A 23,656-nucleotide genomic window follows, 5' to 3' on the forward strand; every position below is an offset into this window, starting at 1 on the left:
AAACCAGGGAGGTTTGGGGGCAGGAAGAGCAGAAGAAATGAAAGAAAAAGAAGGAGCTGGACTGCTGTTCTGGATGTACACTGGAAAAAAATAGAAATCTAGAAACGTCATTCTTTGTTAAAATAAGTGCATTTGTTCTTGGATTGAGGAGGTAAAAGAGACATTTTGCCAATGGAACAAGACAATTTACGATTACAATAAGAAAACACAATTGCATTCTCTTATTTCGGGTGCATATTATCTAATTATCTTATTTTAAGAGTAAAACGTATTTACCTGCTAAAACAAAGGGGAAATACACTTAATTTGAAAAATGTTTTACTTATTTCTAGATCGTTTTTCCAGTGTATATATGCAGTATTTCAACTCGACTGTTACTTTGAACACTGGAGAAACGATCTAGAAATAAATAAAACTTTATCAAATTAAGTATATTTACCCTTAATTTGAGCAGGTAACTGAGATGAGTATTTTTACTCTTAAAATACACTTAAAATAAGAGAATGTAATTGTGTTTTCTTATTTTAAACCTAAATTATCTTGTTCCATTGGCAAAATGTCTATTTTACCTTTGTTAATTCAAGAACAAATTCACTTATTTTAAGAAAAAAATGACTTTGCAGTGCAAGTTTTATTCATTCATCTAGATTAGTATTAGATACACTTAATAAATTCTTAATCTGTGTCACTGTGTGTATTCTCATAAAGATTTCTCCTCACGTGTGAGGATATGGTGAGTTGATATTTTCAATAGAACTTTTGCAGTTCTCCAAAATAGCATCTATTAGCAGTTTCTTCCAGAAGAAACTCAGCCCTGCTCCATCACCTCATGTTCTTCCAGCTTTGGTGGGTTTTCCTTCGAGATGTTCAAACAGGGTTCCTACTCATTCCTCATGGTGACAGTTTGTGCCTTTTTTTTTCCGGGCCTTTAGGTCCATTTTAAGTCTGTTAAAGAACAACAGGACGGACCTGAGGTAAACCAGAAGGAAGGAAAACATGCACTGGAAAAAATCTATAAGCCATTTTTTCTTAAAATAAGTGCATTTGTTCTTGGATTGAGGAGGTAAAAGAGACATTTTGCTAATGGAACAAGACAATTTACATTTAAAATAAGAAAACGCAATTGCATTGTCTTATTTCAAGCGCATTTTATCTACCGTAAATTCCAGACTATAGAGCCACCTGATTACAAGCCGCACCCTCTAATTTTAGAAAGAAAATCAATTTTGTACTTTTATAAGCCGCACTGGATTTTAATCCGTATGGTAAAACAAACAAATACGATCATCCTTGTCGCTCTCACTTGAGCACTCGCGGTCCTCTTCCTCCCGCAGCAGCCCAGCCTTCCGAAACCCGCCGGTGATGCTGGATGTTTTCACACGGCTTTACGCATTGAGAACCCACTGGCAGACATCAGTGAAAGATGCCCTTCGCATGCGGCCAGTTTTGGTGAAGGATTTCTCGCCACTGGTCATCACCTCTGTGAATACTCATCAATTTTATTGGTCTGTTTTTCACGCCATGAAAAAAAACATGTATTAGCCGCACTGTATTATAGGCCGCAGTGTTCAAACAGCGGGGAAAAAAGTAGCGGCTTATAGTCCGGAATTTACGGTAGATATCTTATTTTAAGAGTAAAAATACTCATTCAATTGCCAAATCATGTCATTTATCTACTCAAATTAAGGTTAATACACTTAATTTAAGAATTTTTAACTTATTTCTAGATTGTTTTTCCAGTGTGAAGACAAAAAGCTTCTTCCATTGTCTGCTGATGTGACCTTCCTGGTCAGCAGCTCATAGCAGCTCCATGACAGGTCATCATCTCCTCATTTACATGATTCCTATTTTCCTTAGATAACTTCTAGGGAAATCAGAGTTGAAGTTCATGGCTTTATTTCATGGGTTCATTTCTAATTACCTGAATCTTTCACCATAATGTCATAACGCCTAAACAGGTTCTACCAGATTCCCAGTTCAAGGAAGTCTGTCTTTCACCAGAAGCTAAATATACAGCAGCATCACAAAGCACTCCCAGGTGTTTTCACACTGGAAAAAAATCTAAATCTAGATGAATCATTTTTTCTTAAAATAGGTGAACTTGTTCCTGGATTGAGGAGATGCCAATGGAACGAGACAGTTTAGATTTTAAATAAGAAAACACAATTGGATTGTCTTTTTTAGAGGGCATATTATCTAATTATCTTATTTTAAGAGTAAAAATACTCATTCCATTGCCAAACTGTCTCATTTCCCTGCTTGAATTAAGGGAAAATACACTTAATTTAAGACATTTTTACTTATTTCTAGATCGTTTTTCCAGTGCGTATAGAACTATTCTGAGCAGAACCAGTATGACCCAGTCATTCTAACTGGTTATTATCATCCACTTGAACATAAACCAGACCAGAACAAACCATCCAGTCCCTTCATCCACTGGGGGAGGAAACATTCAGATCTGAGTCATACTGCAGTGCAGAAGAATAACAACATGTGTTAACTCATAGTTTTAGGCACCAGATGCATTCGTCACCCCTGGTATTTCAGATCCAGATCCAGGTTTTTGGTTAAAAATGTATCCGAGGAGAATTCCCGGGCTTTATCCTGAGTGGCAGCAGTCTGGGTCAACACAGCAGTCCATAAAGAACTTATGCAAAGGTAAGTAATTAAAAGAGGAATACATTTCAGATTTATGTTTGTTTCTTATCTACACATTAATCTGACATAGAAGTTTTGAAAATACAAATATTAGTTAGAAATGGTCAATTATGCAAGAACTAATCCCAACTTCATGAGTCTCCTACCCAGGCTTTTATCTATCAATGCATGCAGGCGAGCACTGCAGGATGGTAATCTGGATGAACTGACTGAACAGACCATGTTTTCAGGACTTTCTCACTTCAAAATAGATTCAAACTCTTTTTACCCACTGATCACAGCAAATCTAGCAAAGCCGCTCTCTGCTATTGAACACAGGAACAGCAGAAGCATCAGACGCTACTGGACAAACTTTACTGGACGTCTGACCTTAAAACTTTATAGGGCAAGTTAGCATTTTTGATCACCTGCAAATGGAGTCCCCCCCCCTCAGTGAGGTCTAGAAGCACAAGATCTATATCCAGCCATTCTTTAAAGATGCTGCTACATGGCTGTACATCTTATTTTGCAGTCTGACCAATTAGATGAGCCCTTGAATGACAGATTACCTACTGGAAATTAAGTTGGAAAAATATTTTTAAAAGGTAAAAAAGGTAAAAAGCTAATTGAAAAGTGAAAAAGTAAATAGGGATGCACGATATAATCGGCCCCCTATCGGTATCGGCCTGTTTCGGCCTTAAAACTGAATATCGGACATCGGCCACCCCACCGATATTTAACCCGATATTTGATCAGCTTCTGAGTTTCTAAAGTCTAAAAAAATACTACTTCTTCTTCTTCCTCAAAAACTTCTTTTTTACAGACTTAAAAACTTCTAAAGACGAGGGAAAAAATATTGATACATTAAAATATCACAATATCTTCATATGCTGATATATTACCATTTAAAAACACCACATCAATCTCTTACTAATGAAATATTGCTATATGTCATCGTTATGCTACGAAATCCCCCGAAAATTCACGAAATGTTGCCATATTTTTAAATGTTGATATATTGACACGGTATCGATCTATTTCACTAACAAAATCTCACAAGAATTTGCAAAATATCACGAGAGTTTGTAACAGAACGATGAAATTTCACGAGATTTTGAAAGTAAAATAGATCGATACCGCATTTTTAAAAATCAATTTGATATCAGCATATGGAAATATATTTGAGTATATTATTTTTCAAAGTGTCAGAAATGGATAACAAAACTGCTATTTTCAATGACTACTTATTTTTGTCCAACTTTAACATCGGTATCGGTATCGGTTATCGGCTACATGAGTTTTAAAATATCGGCATATCGGCATATCGGCTAAAATCCCAATATGGTGCATCCCTAAAAGTAAAGTTAAAAAGTTAATAAGCCTAGTTAACAATTATATTGATGTTTATAAACTAAAAAATGTCAGTGCCAGCATCAGCATTACTGCCTCTAAGGTTATGTTGGACCAAAAAATGTGTTTTTTTCATGAATTTCTTATAGAAGCACTTTTGTTATTTTTCTTAATATATTGGGGCGAGTTGGTGTTTATTATTTAATTTTTCCATCAAAATATTCATATTTTTTTAATGTTCAAAGGTAATAAGGTCTTGTCCTGGATTCCAGTAACACTATTGGCTTGAAATGTTATTTTCAAAGTATTTCACTGAGAGCCCTATGAAGGGTTAATTTGGACAAGCATCAGAAATTAAGCAGCAGAAGCTTTTTGCTGCTCAAATTGCGTTCGGTGTGAACGTTAGATTTTCTGATTGTTTGATTTAACCTATGAAACATAATATTATCGTTAAAATGATTTCATATCTTCCTTCTGAATTTTCCACCTCTAGTCAAGCACAAATACTTCCCATAATCAGGACTAAAGAGGTGTTGGAACAAAGACAATCAGATAGCTGCATTCCACCTCTAAATGCAGGAAATAGAGCTTCAGAGTCTGAATTTCTACATTTTCAGGGGAAAGATCCCTCCTGACCCCCCTATGCTGCATAGAACCCAAACATGTGAAACACCAAGGTGGACACCTATGAATTATTACCAGCTAAAAGCCTGCTGGTGACGCCTGATGAGGCTCTGACGCTCCTTAGCAGCGGTAATACGCCTGAAAGTTTCCCACACACTGCCATGAAACCAGAAGAGGAAGAAGACGAAAACAGAACCATCCAGGTATTGGTGCTGCATGTCTGCAGGACCATGGGTTCATGGTTTTCACATGCAGTGAAAACATGTTTTCATCTTTTCCAATCCACTCTTCATGGAGCATTCAAATCCACACTATCTGGTGGTTTAAACAGGACCTGCTGGGCCTCTAGTGACCCAGTGGACTAGTTTAAGGCTGACCTCATTCCACGTTCATCAACATGAAGGTTTGTTCTCAGACATAGAAGCCCTGATCCAACCCAGACATCAGTGCATCATTTAATTTATGGTCGTTTTCAAACATGTCCATTTTCCTTTTATTTCTACGCAGTTTTCTCCTTTTCTTTTTTTAATCATCTAGATCAGAAGTTTGGCTTAGTCTCCATTCAAACCAAGTTTAAAGCCTTGCAGGGCAGCATAAAGCCCACTGCCAACATTAAGACAGAAATAACGGTCAGTTCAGGTGTTTTATAAAAGATGTGAATCAGGAAATCGTCTATATACCAAACTGAGCAATTGTTGTTCTCAACTTTAGATTTTAAAATGGAAATGTTTCTTCTTTTTATCATATATACATTTTTTATTTAAAAATTCAATGTATAACATCTGTTTAAAGTAACATATCATTAAAAATCTCTCTGGACCTTCACTGGTTGATGATTTTCTTTATTTGGACCCTTTGATTTTTAATTGGTTACTCCTGGTCCAGATATTTCTTAATAGTTTTATTTAAACTTGACCAGGCTAGTTAAGGACTGTTTCTATTTCAGCCAAATAGTTCAGTTAATAATTCTAATATTTTGAACAGATTTTGTTGTTGCTTTGATCCGTATGGGTGCAGTTTGTTTTTTTTAACAATGATAGGGGTTGAACTGACTCCTCACTCTGGTCTCTTTTAGCCGTCTTCACAGGACACAGATATGACATTTATTTCCTTATTTCCTTATTTCCTAATAGCGCACCAATACCAAAAGTTTATTCAACTATTGTCACCCATTCCAGGTAGGCAATAAAAAGCTCTACTGGATTCTCTTTGTATTAGTCTGTTTCCTGCTTCTCAAAGGTAGGCAGCAGGTTGACAAAGCCATGATGGCAGTTATTTTACATCCAAGTAGTATGAAGTTCTTCATATAGACACACACATCAATTTCTAGCAGGTAATCTATCATTCAAGGGCTCATCTAATTGGTCAAATACCACAATAAGATGTACAGCCATATAGCAGGATCTTTAATGAATGGCTGGATATAGATCTTGTGCTTCTAGACCTCACTGAAGGACGGGGGCGGTACTCCATTTGTAAGGAGGATGCAAGTGATCAAAAAGGCTAACTTGCGCTATAAAGGGATAGCATAGTTAACAATCATATTTAGGTTTATAAACTATAAAATGTCAGTGCCAGTATCAGCATTAATGTCTCTAAGGTTATTTTGGACCAAAAAAATTTGTTTCTTTCACTCTCTGAGTGTTTTACATGAATTTCTTGTAGAAGCACTTTTGTTATTTTTCTTAATATTATCGGGCTAGTTGGTGTTTCTTGTTATTACATTGACATTAATCTTTGCCATCAAAATATTCATATGTTTTGAATGTCCCAAAGCTAATATGGTCTTGTCCTGGATTCCAATAACATTATTGGCTTGAAATTTTGATTTTTAAAGGATTTCATTGATTGCCCTATGAAGGGTTAACTCCATTTAATGAGCCCAAACCTATCAGAACAGTTTGGTTCTGGTTCTGTAGAGCGTTAAAGCACCAAAATAACAACATACCTTCTAATGGTTAAAGAAAAAAATAGTAAAAATCCAGGAGATGATATGAAACAATCTTCTAAACCTTTATTTCCTTCTTGATGATTTCCCAGCATATCAGCTAAAGTAATTTAATGGAATATCTGCCTAACAGGATATTTTATTCCATAGATCAAACTTTAATAGATTTTATGCATATTTCGTGATCAGGCTCTGCGTTGCCATAGAAACAATGATTACAAATAACTTTGATTTTCAGTGTTTAGGTGCTTGAAGGTGTTTTTGCTTCAGCTAGAAGCTACAGAAATAATGAGTTTTCTTTCCTTCCTAAAGGTTAAATCTATTTATTTTAAACTCTAAACAGGTTCATTTTTATTTTCTATATGTATAAATGTGATGTGTGTCCTCCGCAGAGCTCAGGCTGATGCTCTGGTTCCTCCGGAGGAGCTGACCGGGACAGCGTCCCAGCCAGCAGGCGGTGCAGGAGGACAACTGTCCAACTTACCGACCCGGGAGGAGGAGACCCTCGCAGGCTGACCGACGGAGCCTCCATCCGGCCGCCGCATGTCCTCCAGCTGCGGCTCGGTTCGGGTCGGTACCGGCGGGCCGTCAGAGTTCGGGTTAAAAGCAGTAAAAGTCCAGAACCGTCTCCGTCCACATTCCTGAAGTGCTGTCGAGTCAACTTCCCAGATTCTTATAGTGTGAAGCTGTCGCTGCTGCGCGCGAGACTTCCGCTGCTTTTCAGAATAAAAGCCCAGAGAGCGTTGATGACAGGTCTGCATTTCTTGTCCAGGAAGTATCTGCTTCATCCCCCTTTCAAATGGGGTATCCCCGTCCCTCAGTGAGGTCTAGAAGCACAAGATCTATATCCAGCCATTCATTAAAGATGCTGCTACATGGCTGTACATCTTATTTTGGTATTTCACCAATTAGATGAGCCATTGAACGATATATTACCTACTGTAAGCTAAGTTGGAAAAAAGTTAGCAAGTCAAGAAAAAATAAATAAAAAGCTAATTGAAAAGTTAAAGAGTAAAGTTAAAAAGTTAATAAGCCTAGTTAACAATAACATTTAGGTTTATAAACTAAAAAATGTAAGTGCCAGTATCAGCATTAATATCTCTAAGGTTATGTGTTTTTCATGAATTTCTTATAGAAGCAATTTTGGTATTTTTCTTAAAATATTCAAGGAAGTTGGCGTTTCTTACAATTACATTGGCAATAATTTTTACCATCAAAATATCCATATTTCTTTAATGTTCCAAAGGTAATAAGGTCTTGTCCTGGATTCCAATAACACTATTGGCTTGAAATGTTGATTTTTAAAGGATTCCACTGAGTGCCCTATAAAGGGTTAAAGATTCAAATCAACAACAGTACAGTTTAGTTATATAATTCAGTTCAATTCACTTCTATAGCACCAATTAACAACACATGTCATCTCAAGGCACTTTACAGTTCAGTTTGAATGATGAGAAGAGTAAAAGCTGTCCCCTCTGTCCCATTAAGACAGAGGAAAGGACATCTGTTGCTTTCAGCTGACTCTTCACAAGGAAATGACTCAACGTCATTAAGACTATTAGTCAAAGTACTTTTTTTATGTTACACATTTAAATATAACTAGCCATAACCCACCTCCCAAACCAGCCTCTAGCACTAACCCTCCTTGCAGAGGTCCTGCCGCATTAAGGGTCATCCCAAACCAATTACTGGGTAGGGTGAGTAAACTGGTCAGCCATTAGATAGTCAGTCTGCATCAGGACACACTGGCTGGAGGTTGGCGAACCAGAAACCCGTGCATATAGCTCTAACTTTGCATCAAAAGTTAGAAAAAATATTTTTTTAAATGACATTAATCATTATTTAAAAAAAGGGAAGGTCCTCTTTGAAAGGGTTTGATTTGACTGGTTACATTGCAAATTGAGAAAGACAAATGTTTGCTTGTATGCCAACCGCAGAGCTACCACCATACCATGGTCACTGTGTTGCCATATGAACAACTGCTTTGGTTTGGAAGAGGTGTCCCATTCTCATTTTATAATGGGGGGGGGGGGGGGGGGGGGGGTTAAACTAGACTGGTTCCAGAAAGGGCCGTGTGGCCAATTTTGCTTCCCTAGAGGCAATTTTGCTTCCCTTGAGGCAATTTTGCTTCCCTAGATCCAGGGAAACAAAATACGGATGATTGATTGTAAATTAATAAGTGACACCTGGTGAAGTAGATGTAATGTTATTGATAAGTACATAAATAATCAATATATAATTTCCTTTAATTAGTTTATTTATGTGCCTTAAATAGTTTTTATTTATGTTTTTGTGGCACTGTGTAGAAATAAAGTAAAATGTTGTAAGGTAAACATTAAGGGAAAAAAAAAACACATTTAACACCAAAAAAAATCTAAATAGCAGGTGTAAAGTAATAATAATGAACAGAATTCATTACTTGAACACGAAAGCCCATATATGGTAAATTAAGCAAATACATTTACTATTATAAGTTCACTGGGTGTTTGGGCTTTACAGAGGAGGACCTGCTGAGGTTCCACCATCAGAGAGAAGGACTCTGATTTATGTGTTAAAAACTACCTGTTAAAAAAGAAGAAAAAAGTTTTTCTTCTATCAAAATGAAACAGAAATGAAAGGAAGAGGATTTATTATTTCATTTGAGATTTCTTATGAGAAAAAAAAATCTGAATTCTGACCTTTTTCAATGTTAAACTCAAATGAAATAAAAAAAAAATCAATTAACTTTTTTTTTCCGTAGAAAAGTGATTAAATCAGGAAGCGAACCCAGAGGAGCAGAATATCTGTCCAGCCCCGAGCTTTTAATTTGGAAACCAAATACAACTACTTCCGTTTATGCTTACTCCAAGTATTGGTTTTCTCCAGAGCGGTGGAGCAGAGGAGTCTAAGCAGGGGAAATAATGACACAAGCTGAAGCTTTATGTGATATACAGGCCAGTAAAGTGGCTCTGGTCCCATTTATCAGCAGGAAGGTAGATTCTGAAGCAAGGTGTGCTGATCTAGTGCGGTTCTCTCTGTTTTCACTCAGCACCAGCGGGCAGACAGAGATGGCTGATGAGTCAACAAGTCATTACCTGTCATCTATTTATTCTGCCCATCCACTGATGCAGGTGAGTCCAATCTGCACTGTGAATTAAACTGTGCAGATTGGACTGGACTGTGAAGAACACATGCATGGCAGATAGAGAAGACATGACTCCACATCTCCCACCATAGGTGGGCTATACCGGGAATTTCAAATCGATACTCTTCCAATTAAATACAGGGTCAGTATTGCCAATACCGATCGATACGATACAAATACTTTTTATATATAAACTTGATGGATCATCTAACTGTTGCCCTTTTGGTGTTTTTGTGATTTTTTATTTTATTCTTATTAAATAACAATATTAATATTGTTATGTTCATTGTATTTTCCAATCTTGCTTTAATTCTATAAATGTCCCCATCGTTGGATAGATAAAACATTAGTTTATGTTAGCCCACTTAGATAACATGTTTATAGACTGAATCTGCTGGTATCGATACCAGCATTGGAATCGATCCAAGGATCGATCCCCCCACCTCTATCTCCCACCTCTGCTGGTGGTTTGGCCATTATCTGTTCTAGGTTGTGTCCCTCTCTTCTTGTCCCTTTTCTTGTTGTTTTCCTCTCTCTGTTTTTTTACTCAGCTGACTTTTCATGCTGTCTCTAAAGGAATGAAAGATTTTTCCAAGCACTAAGCTCGCTGATTGCTCCTTCCTGTGTTTCCAAAAAGGCCAAAGTAAATAACCCAGTCCTTCTTTTCACTGTAGACAAGCCATGATCTGCTTCTCTGTTCTCCATTTTTCATTTGGATGAAATAATAGCTGCATGAATCATGACAGCAGACAAGATAGAGGAGAGCAGGAGGCGGGGTTACCAATCTTTTAGATGATGTCGCCTCAGACACATTTAATATTATAAGCGTTCTGATGGCATTTTAGCGAAAGGATTGTTATCAAAAAACTAATTATTGTGCACAAATAAGGAATAGAAAGAAAAAAACACAGCTATTGAACTTTTTTAAAACAAAAAATTGTGAAATTTATCCTGCATTTAACCTTGGGGAGCAGTGAGCTGCCATTGTGTGGTGGCTGGGGCCATGTATCTATATTTCACCCTTGTCTAGAGTTAGGAGGCAAGAGCTCTTCGTCATCTCACTCCCAGCTCCCCACATAGCTTCCACCAGCAGAGATGGGTTCAAGGTAACTTATAATTGCCTGGGAAAAGGCACAGTCTGATCTCATCTCACACATACTTTGTTGGATACACCATGGACTAGGGTTGTCACGATACAAACTTTTCAACTCAATACCGATACTCAGGAAAATATTCAATACTCGATACCATTTTCGATACCACAAGGACAAAAACAAAGACCTCAAAATTCAACAGAAATATTTTTATTAATAAATAAAATACAAAAAATAAATACAATAAACAATAAGAACAATATTTTGAGGTAGTCTTCTGTGCACAATATTAAGCAAGCTTGATAAAAAAAAAAAAAATTAACTTAAGTGTTCCTTCCTTGGCTACTTTACAAACAGAACAATGACACTAGCCAAACCAGTTAAACAAAAATAAATGCTGTATTCTCAGCAGCTGCCCGTTACAAAAAAAGTCTTTAGCGTGTTCTTTATCTAGCTATATAGATATATATCTATATCTATCTATCTATCTATCTATCTACAAACTTCAGTCATGGAACTGTGCTTACAGCTCCTTATTTCATGTAAACTAATAACTTGTGTACATGATACTTGTTGATGGCATTAAAATTATTTCTATTAGCATTAAATTAGAGTTCCTTTTTCCTGTAAAAACCCTGTGAACGTTTAATTCAATATGACATATTTTTTAAAAATCCCCATCATCATCCAGCAGATGTTCAGTTTCTGCCCAAATATTTTCTTTCTGTTGTGGATTTTTGTAACATGAACAACTAGGATGATACATAGTTTGTATGAACTTTGTTTGTTTTCTGCTTCCAAACTCATCATCTCTTCATCCATTCCTGTTGTGAGATTCGCTCTAGAATCTCACAACTTCTTCCTGGTCTGTTTAAGCACCCATAGTCTGCATCCAATTATTAAATTAATTGTTCTTAGTTTTTTGGATTATATTTTCTAGTTACTGACCTGTTTTTACTAGTACTACTACTTTACTTTGACAAACCGGGTCTTCTCTACATTCTTTTTCCTGTTTGGTGCGATTGCAAATGCGGGTTTTGATCTGGACGGACCGGAGCGGAACAAAAAAAAGCTCAGCTCCGTATTTGACGGTGAGGGACAGAGAAGACGTACGTGGGCGGTGACGAGCCGAGGATGTGGAACAGCTCTCATTGATTTACATGAAAGACATGTACTCCGTACGTGAGCAGACTGAAGCGAGAGGCTACATGCTGCCGTGTGTGAAGGCAGCGAGAGAAGGCCGGTCAGCGTCGCGCGTGCGGCGGCGGTAGTATCGATACTTTTAAAATTGAGTATCGTATCCGGATACAACGTTTAGTATCGATACTTTTTGGAGTATTGATACTTTTGACAACCCTACCATGGACTCCTGGAAGGCTTGGAGGATGGAGTGTTTTACAATGTTGTCAGTGGAGGATATCGAAGTTGTATGGATTTTCAGATTTATGATACTCTGATTTCTCCTGTTTGGATTTGTAGGTTACCTGATGTATCTACAATTATAGAGGATGTCGGCATAATTTGGGCATTGATCAGGCTGACGGCAGCGGTTAACGCGCTCACAAAGGCTGTGAATGAGCAAGACCATGAGCTGAGCCATATGCTGGGTGCTATTGAACGCAGGCTGGCTGTGGTGGTTGAACTCAAAGGTGAATTGGGATAATATCTTAGATGTGCATCCTCACATCAATTAGAAAAAGCCCAACAAATTTGGAATATTGGATTCCCCATGTGGAGCCAGCAGGAAAAGGTCAAGGCTGACGGAAAATTCCTTTGCAGCCTGCTCTCAAAACAAAAAGTGTTATTCTAGATTCGGCCTTCCTCTTATCAGATCTCTCCTGGATGTTATGGCAGAAGGGCCCAGAACAAAGCATTCAGCTGTTGTGCCATAAACCATGATAATAGTTTTGGACATTGAGAACCACTTTCCATGTTTCATCTTAACATGATCCCTGGAGAAGAAGATGCAGTTTTGCTCATAAAACAGCTCTGAGACCTCTCTTCTCTTCTCTGTACCCCCCTATATGCCAACTGGCTCTGCAGGACCCCACCCTTAGACATATGCCTTGGCCCCCCGCGGAGCTGGGGAACAGCAAAAAACCACAGCACAGGGGATTTCTCTCTCTTTCCGTGGAGCAGCTTGGGGGTTCACATTGGAAGAGGCAACCACCATGTAGACCCAAGCTCAGGGGCCCAGATCTCCTGAATGAACAAGGCTAAGCCGTGATGATTCACATTCCATAACCGAACTGCTGTAAAACACATTTTTCTGAGTTTCAGAACTTACAGAGCCAGACTGGAGGAGAAAGTCTCCTGAAGATCCCTTGGTGTGGACTGCATGGACAAAGGACAACCCCCCTTGCTGTGAGCCTGTCCTGCTAAGCTGCTGCTAGATGAAAACTCAAACTTTCCAAAACAAACATGGAGAGAGGTTTGCAGGTCTGGCACAATTAGGGACAGAACAACCAATATGTCTTTTGATGATTTTGATAATTTCAAGTGTTTACTAGTGAGTAAAGACAAAGCTAACAGAATTGACTGCATGCTATGCTACAGTAATATGTTTTGAGCTGTTGTTGAAGCTTGGACAAGGTTTATTTCACTAAGGGCTTAAACTGCTGATATAACATTAGTGTTCATGTGTTTTCGCTTATGCTCATTACATTTCTATTACCAAGTATGACCAAGAGTCATTTAATGGAATTGTTGGGTTCCAGTTTGTGGGGTTAGCTTGTTTTCCTTTTCAGTTCCACCGTTTGTCCACAGGATGGTGTCATCCGATTACTACTCACACCTGCAATCAATCATCATCACCTCAGAGGACTATATGAGCAGCTGACTGTCATCACCTCTTCGCCAGAGTGTTTGCCTGTTTTGGGTACTCTAGCCCCTCAGAGCTTTGCTGAGTTATTCTCTGAATTTTTCAAGTTTATTCATGCTCTTACGTTTGTTTCTTGTGAATCTTCGGCAGCAAACCTTTCAGATCCTCTGGGATTTGACGAGTCCTTCCAGCCCTGGAAGAAATCCTCTCGGGACGCAGAGAGTTCCACAACTCCTCTCCTCTGAGCTCAGACCACATCAAAGTCTCCAGTTGACAGTCTGCTCCACTGCTCCTCTGTGTTACCATAAACTACATAAAATTCCACCTTAAACTGTAATATAATATTTAACCACGTTTCCCCTTCCCCTTTGTGCATATTAGTTAAGTTTAGTTGAGTTTCACTAGATTTATTTAAAGGTTTTTAGTTGAAATATGTTTGACTTGGAGCTGAATGATATTTTGTTAGTAAACTCTCATATTTTTAACAATCGAATCACTCTTTCATTTATTGTACTAACACACAGCTCGTAGGACGTGTGTTCATAAACGGTATATAACAGCCGAAATAATTTCTATTACGTAACATATTTACCACGCCTAACGGGTTGGGCAATAAACGTCACAGCATAATATGGCGTCCCAGCTGGCTGGGCATTGAATATAACAGTTATTCACAACACAGTTAAACTAAATTATGAAAGGGGAAAAAATATTAGAAAAAACAAGGATGTCTGAGAACGTTTCATTTCTTTACAATAAACTGGAGCAAAGAGAATAAAATAAGCAGAAACAAACTACAATGGACGATGGTCCAGATCCAGGTGGATCAAAGAGGGACAGGAAAATATTGGCTTCTTTAACCTAGAAAAATGTAGTCAGAAATATTATTAATGCTCTCATGATGAAAAACATTACTAAAGCAGTATATTTCACTACTACAGTCAGCCTTATAAATCTCCACATAAAGAAAGAAAGACCTCATTCCTTTTTTCATCAAGTAAGAAATCAGATTCCTGTTAGTAAAAATTGTGATGGATAGTTAAGAATTGCTGCAATAAAAACAAAGATGGCCGGGCTGATTAACAGCAAGCTTTTCTTAACATTTCTATCAGGATGTGAAACTTTTTTTGTTCTAGCAGAATGTGGTTCCAGGAAGGAACTTGTGGAAAGTTTTATGGAACTGATTCCAAAACCTTTGAAGGATAAGAGAAACCTCAAAAAACTCAGAGCCATTATACTTCTAAACATAAACTGACTGTAATTCTAAAAGGAAGATTAATCCATAACAACATCCACCTGGTTTGGGACCACATTGCTTCCAGTTATTTACTAAAGAAGGAGGGTTTAATCTAAGATTATTATTTTTTATTAAAATGTTTGACTCTGTGCAACATATTCAGACACTTTCATAGCACCAATTTACTAGTCATGTCATCTCAGGTCACTTTCCAGACACAATTCAACCAGATCATCCAGTCAGATTAAATGTTCAAAGTTTTCTATCTAAGGAAAACCAGCTGATTGCATCCATCATTGACTGAATGATTCTCTCCTTCTGGATGAACATGTTGACACAGTAGGTATTAGCTTGAATTTTGTCTTTGACTCTGCAACAACATTTTAGCTATGAATAAAGGTCAAATCCTATCATCTATAATCCCAGGTGTTGATGGCAGCAGCGCAGATTATATTTTTCTCCAGGATGGATTCACAGCCACATAGGAACAGACTAGATGAAGCTACTATGAGAGGACAAGGTTGAACTACCAAATACTAAAGAATAGAAGAACAGAGAAAGAACGAAGCAGAATGAGGAAAAAGGGGTCCTTATGTCCTCCAGCAGTCTAAGCCTATAGCAGCATAACTATAGAGATAGCTCAGGATAATCTGAGCCACTCTAACTATAAGCTTTATCAGAAAGGAAAGTTTTAAGCCTAGCCTTAAAAGTAGACTGGGTGTCTGCCTCACGGACTAAAACTGGTAGTTGGAAGCCGATGAAGAGGATCAGCGGAAGGATTTTAACCACAATTTTTTTGACTTCCTGATAGTAAAGAATTACAAAAGTCCAGCCTTAATGTATAGCCATCTCTTGCCTCTTTGAAGCATTATGTTTGTGGAGGTATGTTCAGTCTGATAAATGTGATCTCCATCATTGTCAGTGGGGACAGTCAAAGGTCTCTGCTTAAAGTTAGTGTTTAAATGGTTCCAGTCAACCAAACCTGCTTTATTGCTACATCTGCCTCCTTGTATGACCTCTGTCAGAAGAAAAAACATGTTTAGCTTATTTTATGTCAGTGGATGAGGTAGATATTGTGAACTTTTCTCCATGCAGAGGGTCGCTGTGACATGTTGGAACGCTAATGATGATGCTCCTCATTAGATTATGTTCACTCAGGTCTTTATAGTACATTTGTCAAGTTCTGTTTCTGAGATCTGACCCACAATGAGAAACACCAGGTACACAAAAAGGATTTAAGCAGTTTCTTAAACCACAGGTAAGCTGGTTTTCAGAGTAAAAGGCTCAGAGAATAGGAGGGGAGAGTTTGCCACAGGGAGCTAACACTCAGAGGCTGAACTCCTGGCTCTACCTAGTGGTAAGGCTGAGAACAGACAGAAACTCAAAAACCCAACATCAGCCCCCCCAAAACAGCAGTCTCCTGACGGGCCAGAAGAGGTGGACAGATGAAGGAACCGGGCACCCAGCAGCAGTTCTAAGGACGATATCCTTCCCAAACGATGAGGTATTGCCATGTATTCCCTGCCGATGGGAGTCCATAGTTCCTCAGAATGCATACACTGGGTGCCCATGGTTGGAATCTGGGCGGAGGGCATTAAAGGCTGGACAAAACAAGTTTGATTTGGGAGACATGATAGATTGGATGGACATGGAGATTGGGCGGCAGACGCAAGGCAGAAGGCCCCAGTCGGCCTCAGCAGATGGCCGCTCACACTGAGTCTCGTTCTGCTGGAGGTTTCCTCCTGTTAAAAGGGAGATTTTCCTCTCCACTGTCGCTACAAGCATGCTTGGTGTGAGGGACTGCATTCGAGTCAATGAGTCGATGCAATCAGCCGGTTTACCTTAGAAACTTTAAACCAATCTGACTGAATGATCAGTTTTAATTGTCTCTGTAAAGTGCCTTGACATGACGTGTGGTTAATTGGCGCTAAATAAATAAACTGAATTGAAGTGGTGACTGTCTGCTCTTCATAAGGTCCAATAAAATGGGTGGCCTGCTACCTGGAGACTGATATTAAAAGAAAATCCTAAGTAGACAGCCTTACTTTCTGTCTGGGAGTGTGAGCAGAAGTCCAACAGCAAATGTGATGGTTGACTGAGGTAACAGCAATTTCTTTCTCATCATCAGGGAATAGGGTGGTTGATTTCCCAAAGAGGTTTCAAACAGAAGCGATATAGATATGGGAATTGTGGGTATATTCCCCCCAAGGCAGAAATGAGCTCCATTCATTGGGACTAGTTAAGGTATTGCAACTTAGCAGGGATTCTTGGTTTATACGTTTAACTTGGGCATAAGACCAAAGGCATAACTTTCTGAAGGACTTGTGTGGACATGTCATCAATAATTTCCGCTTTTTTTCCCATTTCCGCTCATCTTCTTTAGCCAAAGGTAACAGACTTGGATGCAGCTATCTGTGTTCAGAGCGTTTTAAATGTATGTTTTTTTTCTTCTCTCCTGCCGTGTCCCGCCTCTCAGTGTAACATAATCAGATCTGTCGCCTTGAGACATCGGATTTGCCGTCGCATTTGTAGCTACGTTGTCAGAGGAGAGACACACAGCAGCACTCAGTGAATATTAACCAGCAGCTACTTCAATGTTAGGAGACGGGTTGGTTAAAATAATTAGAGATGTCACTGAAAAATCAGTTTGTTAAACATACAGAGGTTTTTCAGCTAAAAATGGCAACAGACTGTAAGTTTAAACAAGTTAATATTATAACGCAAGGAGCTTGATAAAATATAGTTTATTCTTCTTTACTAGTTAAAAAATTCTTGGCTTCTCAGAGGACCATGACTCCCAGTTACAGGTTAAAATGCTTTCTTATTGTGCAGACAGAATCAGACTGCAGAGCTTCTACATATCTTGAAATTTATTATCTGGCATCATTATTTCAGTAAAGAGGTTCATAAATCTTTTTAAACAGAGCAGAGAGAGAAGTAGTGAGAGCTGCAGATTTAAAGGTGAAATAGGTTTACTGGGATATGCAATAAAATATATCTCCAAGTTTACCAGAAAGTTTACAAGAAAATAATATTTTATATTATACTTAAAATGCAGCATATCCATTTTTTCTGGATGGAATTGAAATTGTACTTCTAGGGATGCATGATATATCAGTTTTGGCATTGGAATCGACTCTTATTAATTGTTTTTTTCATGCATTGATGTTTTCGGGCCCTATATTTGTAATACACTAAAAGGCATCTATCTAACATCTATAAATATAAATATCAGTGTGTTGTGGTCTTATGTTCTCAAAAATAGGAAAGCATTCAATAACTATATGTTTGAGCTATTTTGTGGAAAATTAGCCTAATGAAAGTGTAACTGTAGGTCCATGAGCCCCCACCCGAGCATCCCCACCAACTTTCATCACAAAGTTCCACCCTTGCATTAGACTGTGGATGATAATCAGAAATAAGCGATACTTTGGCATTAAGAGCTGACCAGAACTGTTTCCAGACTTGGTAAATGAGTTGAGCACCCTAATCAGAGGATTACCTTTGGTAACCCACTGAGCTGAAAGAGATGCTTTATAAGCCATTGAGCAGTTTGGAGAGCTGGCAGCAACTTTCTGAGTGGAAGTAAATGACAGGCTTTAATCAACCATAGCCACAAAAGTTGTCATTCCTTTGGAGTTGGATAAGCAGGTGATGTATAGGGTGATATAGGAACATGGGGACTTGTTGATGAGGAGCAGTGATAAAAGACCAGAAGGAGGCCTATGGGGTGGTTTGCTTTGTGCACAGATAGTGCAGGCTTGAATATACTCTAACATCCTGGTGGATGGAGCTCCACCAGAAATGTATGGAGATTAATGACACAGACCTACTAAATCCAGGATCAACTGAAAATGTGGAAGCAGGGTAAATTAATTTGGACCAGACTAAAGCTGGGATAAACTGGGATATAGGTTTGGTTTGGAGGAAACGTACCTGGGTCCGGTTCGGTTTGCAGAGCTTGCTGCTGCTCTGTGTCCCAGGAATGAGCACAAGATGGGAACTGGCAGGATGGGACCTGGTTGTTTACAGAGCCAATGGCAGGATAGAGCATCCAGTTTAAGGTTTTTTGGATCCTGGACCGTAGGAGATGGACAGATTTTATCTAGAGAAGAATAAAAACTAACAGTACTGGGAAGGATTCACGCTTTTAGCTACTTGGAGGGGATGGATCATGAGGATCAGACCAAACCATGACTGGGTGTTCCGCCCCTTCTAGACAGAGGACCACTATTCGCAGGCCAGTTTTATAGCTCACTATCCCCAATGTTGTAGGTTCTCTCAGGAGGTATAAGTATCTGAGAAAATAATGCAAATGGTTGTAGTTTACCACCAGATCTCTGGGAGAGGACAGCTCCCACCCCGGTGTCTGAAGTATCAACTTCTAAAACAAACAGCAAAGAGTAATCAGGGTGAATCACGATGGGAACATGGAAAACTTTTCGTCTAGAGAAGTGAAGGTGGGTTCTGCCTCATTAGACCATCTGAAAGGCACCTTTCGTAGAGGTTAACACTGTAAGTAGTGTAGCAGTTAGGCTCTAATTGTGGATGAACCACCAATAGAAATCTTAAAAGCCAAGAACTTAAAGAGGTGTGTTCTAGATTCTGGCAAGGTTACGAATGGCAGAGCTTACCAACCAGGCTTGCTTCTTCAGGAAGTCTGCCCTGAATACCAGCTAAAGAAGCATTTTACTCACAGCCTGCACACCTTCACGTCATTACATCATACACGTTTGTAAAAGAGGAGACATCCATGGCTCAAAATATTACACAGTGTTTTTAGATTAAGGACACTGCAAATGCACCATGGGAGATAGTTCGCTGCTAAGAGTTATCCTCTCTGTCTGTGTACTCTCATTTCATTTCCAAATTCTGTTATTCATGTAATGAAGATGATAACTGTATATCCTGACAGAGGAACTGCCCTAATTAGATAAACTACTTGGGTAGACATTAGATGTGACACATAACAGCCAGCAATTATTAGGGTTCAAAAGACTTATATATGAATAATAAAAATATCCTAACAGTGGGAATACCAGAGCCGGGTCGACCCGCTTATTTACGTGATACTATTGAGCACAATGTACCAACGTCAACATACCGTGCCAGTCATGTCTGATTTAACAAGCCAAAACAACTCTGTTTACATTAATGAAACATGGCACAGCTCTGCTAAGAGGGATTCGGATGGAGAAAAGAGAGAAACAATAAAGCACACTGAACATTAAAAAAGGTCACTTCGGGGGCGTGCAGGTGGCACAGTGATTAGCGCGCACGGCCCATGTACGGAGGCCTTTATTCTCAATGCGGCCGACCCGGGACCTGTGGTCGTTTACCACATGTCTCACCCCCTCTCTCATACACCCTTTCCTGTCAGCCTTTTGAAAAAAAAAAAAAAAAAAAAAAAAAAAAAACGAGCCACTAGTGCCGGAAAAAAAACTCAAAAATAAAAAAGGTCACTTCGCATCCCTTTGCAAATGAGATAATAGCATATAATGCATGCATGTGATCCAGTTTTTTTTTTTAAAAAGGCTCTTACCACAACAATCAATTTACGTTAAGTATAGTTAGTGTGTTTTTAGAATGTTTTTATGTTGTTTTATACCACTTTTTATCTCACAATATGCAATCCTTGGTCTTGGTGATTCATGGTGAAGTTGAAACATAAACTATAACAGATTATAGGCACAGACTACAGCATAGGCATTGGCCTAGGTTTTAAGTCAAACATGAATTTAAAGTCGGAGCGAACTAGAGCAGAGCGAAATCCTCGCTCCGGCCTTTGAATTGAAAACCGCTCTGCGCTCCACCATATTTCTTCCACTCCGCTCTGCTCACATGCTGTGAAACAGACTACGCCCTGGCATCCTTCCATGTTGCTCTCCATTGTTTACTTTCCTGATTTCTGTCGCACTGGTGACATCATCAACACTAACCCAACTTAATGTCTTTGATAAATATTTAATTTGACAAACAAAGTAAATATTTAGCTAGCACTAAACTAAATATTTAATTTGTAACTGTGATTTTTATGAATGACATAGTCAAAATGACTAAACAACCTCCTTATTTTTCTTTTAAAACAAACTAAATAACCATAAATATTGCTCCTAATATTTAACTGCTTAACTTTACAAAAGGCACCCATTAGATGTTGCCATATTTTTACACTGCACTTTCTGTATTCTGTATATAATGTATGCTAGGTCCAGTAGCACAAGCTTCATCTAGCCAAAACAGCAATGGGTAACGTTAAAGCATTGTTTTTGAACCAGAGCTAGTTAAAATCTATATATACAGAAAATATTTTATTGTGTGTATTTCATGTCACATACTCACATACACAAATATTTTGTTTTACTGTTTGCATGTTTATTCAGTATTGACATAGCGAAACACCATTCAGTATACTTCACTACCACACATGAACTGGATTTCTGAATTTTACTGACAAACAGAAAAACCAAAAGACAAACAGAAATGATTGGCTAATGAAGTTCTCATATTACCAGCTATGCTTTTAAGCTATCACTTCCTCTCATTTACACAAGGACCCACCTGTCTGAAATCACCCAACATGTGGATCTGAATATATCTCAAGAACATAGGGACAATTCCTAGAAAAATAGGAAGCATAAATGTGCATATAAGTTTGTCTTGCCTGTCACATATGCATTATGCCAGCACTAAAATATATGAATTATCACAAAATAAGTGACACTTTAGATTTAGTAATATCTGTGCTGTCTGGATGAGTTAACATCAGATCTACACACAATCATAGAGCAGATGAAACTCCGTCCTTCCTGCTGGTTTAACTGGGGTCGCTGAGAACGCTCAGAATGGAGCTGGCCTGGGAAGCTAGTTTGCTGCTGCTGTGCTCCATCAGTAGTTTCAAACTTTCCTTTATATTCACAGAGTTGAGCTCATCTCTCATCAAACCTATAAAAAAATGATAAACCAAGACAGAAAGATAAAAAAGGACCAACCGACAGAGCTAATAAAAATAAAACAAGAAACTTCAAACACTCAATGGTTGCAGGAGTGTAGCCTGCTAACCGATTTAGTCAAGCTAAAACATCATGTCTTTATTGCTGCATTCTTTATCAATAACAGTTACAGTACAAACAGATGAGTGTAGACCAAACAGACAAGGTAAGAGCAAGCAAACACTGAATGGATGGATGGATGGATGGATGGATGGACGGACGGACGGACGGACGGACGGACGGACGGACGGACGGGCGGACGGACGGACGGACGGACGGACGGACGGATGATGGATGGATGGATGGATGGATGGATGGATGGATGGATGGATGATGGATGGATGGATAGATGATGGATGGATGGATGGATGGATGGATAGATGATGGATGGATGGATGGATGGATGGATGGATGGATGGATGGATGGATGGATGGATAGATGATGGATGGATGGATGGATGGATGGATGGATGGATGGACGGACGGGCGGATGGATAGATGATGGATGGATGGATGGATGGATGGATGGATGGATGGATGGATGGATGGATGGCCGGATGGATGGATGGATGGATGGATGGATAGATGATGGATGGATGGATGGATGGATGGATGGATGATGGATAGATGATGGATGGATGGATGGATGGATGGATGGATGGATGGAAGGATGGATAGATGATGGATGGATGGATGGATGGATGGATGGATGGATGGATGGATGGATGGATAGATGATGGATGGATGGATGTATAGATGATGGATGGATGGATGGATGGATGGATGGATGGATGGATGGATGGATGGATGGATGGATGGATAGATGATGGATGGATGGATGGATGGATGGACGGACGGGCGGATGGATAGATGATGGATGGATGGATGGCCGGATGGATGGATGGATGGATGGATGGATAGATGATGGATGGATGGATGGATGGATGGATGATGGATAGATGATGGATGGATGGATGGATGGATGGACGGACGGACGGATAGATGATGGATGGACGGACGGACGGATGTATGGATGGACGGATAGATGATGGATGGACGGACGGACGGATGTATGGATGGACGGATGAAGGATGGATGGATGGACAGACGGATGATGGATGGATGGATGGATGGATGGATGGATGGATGGATGATGGATGGATGGATCGGACGGACGGATAGATGATGGATGGACGGACGGACGGATGTATGGATGGACGGATGAAGGATGGATGGATGGATGGATGGATGGATGGATGGATGGATGGATGGACGGATGGACGGATGGATGGATGGATGGATGGACGGACGGTGAGATGATGGATGGACGGACGGACGGATGTATGGATGGACGGATGAAGGATGGATGGATGGACGGATGGATGATGGATGGATGGATGGATGGACGGACGGACGGACGGATGGACGGATGGATGGATGGATGGATGGACGGACGGATGGATGGATGGAGGGACGGACAGATGGATGGACGGACGGACGGATAGATGATGGATGGATGAATGGATGGATGGATAGATGATGGATGGACGGACGGATGGATAGATGATGGATGGATGAATGGATGGACGGATAGATGATGGATGGACGGACGGATGGGCGGATGGATAGATGATGGATGGATGGACGGACGGATGGATGGATGGACAGATGAAGGATGGATGGATGGATGGACGGACAGATGGATGGACGGATGAAGGATGGATGGATGGACAGACGGATGATGGATGGATGGAAAGACGGACGGACAGACGGATAGATGATGGATGGACGGACGGATGGGCGGATGGATAGATGATGGATGGATGGAC

At 39.4% G+C, this 23,656-nt stretch overlaps 2 protein-coding genes across 3 annotated transcripts in view; both read right to left on the reverse strand.

Moving 5' to 3' along the window:
* The window catches only part of LOC119773961 (ras and Rab interactor 2-like), a 43,990-nt gene extending 36,744 nt beyond the window's left edge, over positions 1-7,246 (reverse strand). Inside the window, exon 1 of the mRNA XM_038271202.1 lies at positions 7,044-7,246. The gene's annotated coding sequence lies outside the window, so the exon portion shown is untranslated. The remainder of the gene's footprint in view (positions 1-7,043) is intronic.
* Positions 7,247-21,188: 13,942 nt separating this feature from the next.
* si:dkey-191g9.5 (rap1 GTPase-GDP dissociation stimulator 1) overlaps positions 21,189-23,656 on the reverse strand; it is a 32,513-nt gene continuing 30,045 nt past the window's right edge. For both annotated transcript variants that reach the window (XM_038271206.1, XM_038271207.1), the window contains exon 14: positions 21,189-21,780. In XM_038271206.1, coding sequence (XP_038127134.1) covers positions 21,653-21,780 — 128 coding nt within the window. In that variant the 3' untranslated portion in view covers positions 21,189-21,652. The remainder of the gene's footprint in view (positions 21,781-23,656) is intronic.

The sequence above is a fragment of the Cyprinodon tularosa genome, unplaced genomic scaffold (assembly GCF_016077235.1).
Source record: "Cyprinodon tularosa strain WSP-4 unplaced genomic scaffold, ASM1607723v1 ctg794, whole genome shotgun sequence".
Lineage (NCBI taxonomy): Eukaryota > Metazoa > Chordata > Actinopteri > Cyprinodontiformes > Cyprinodontidae > Cyprinodon > Cyprinodon tularosa.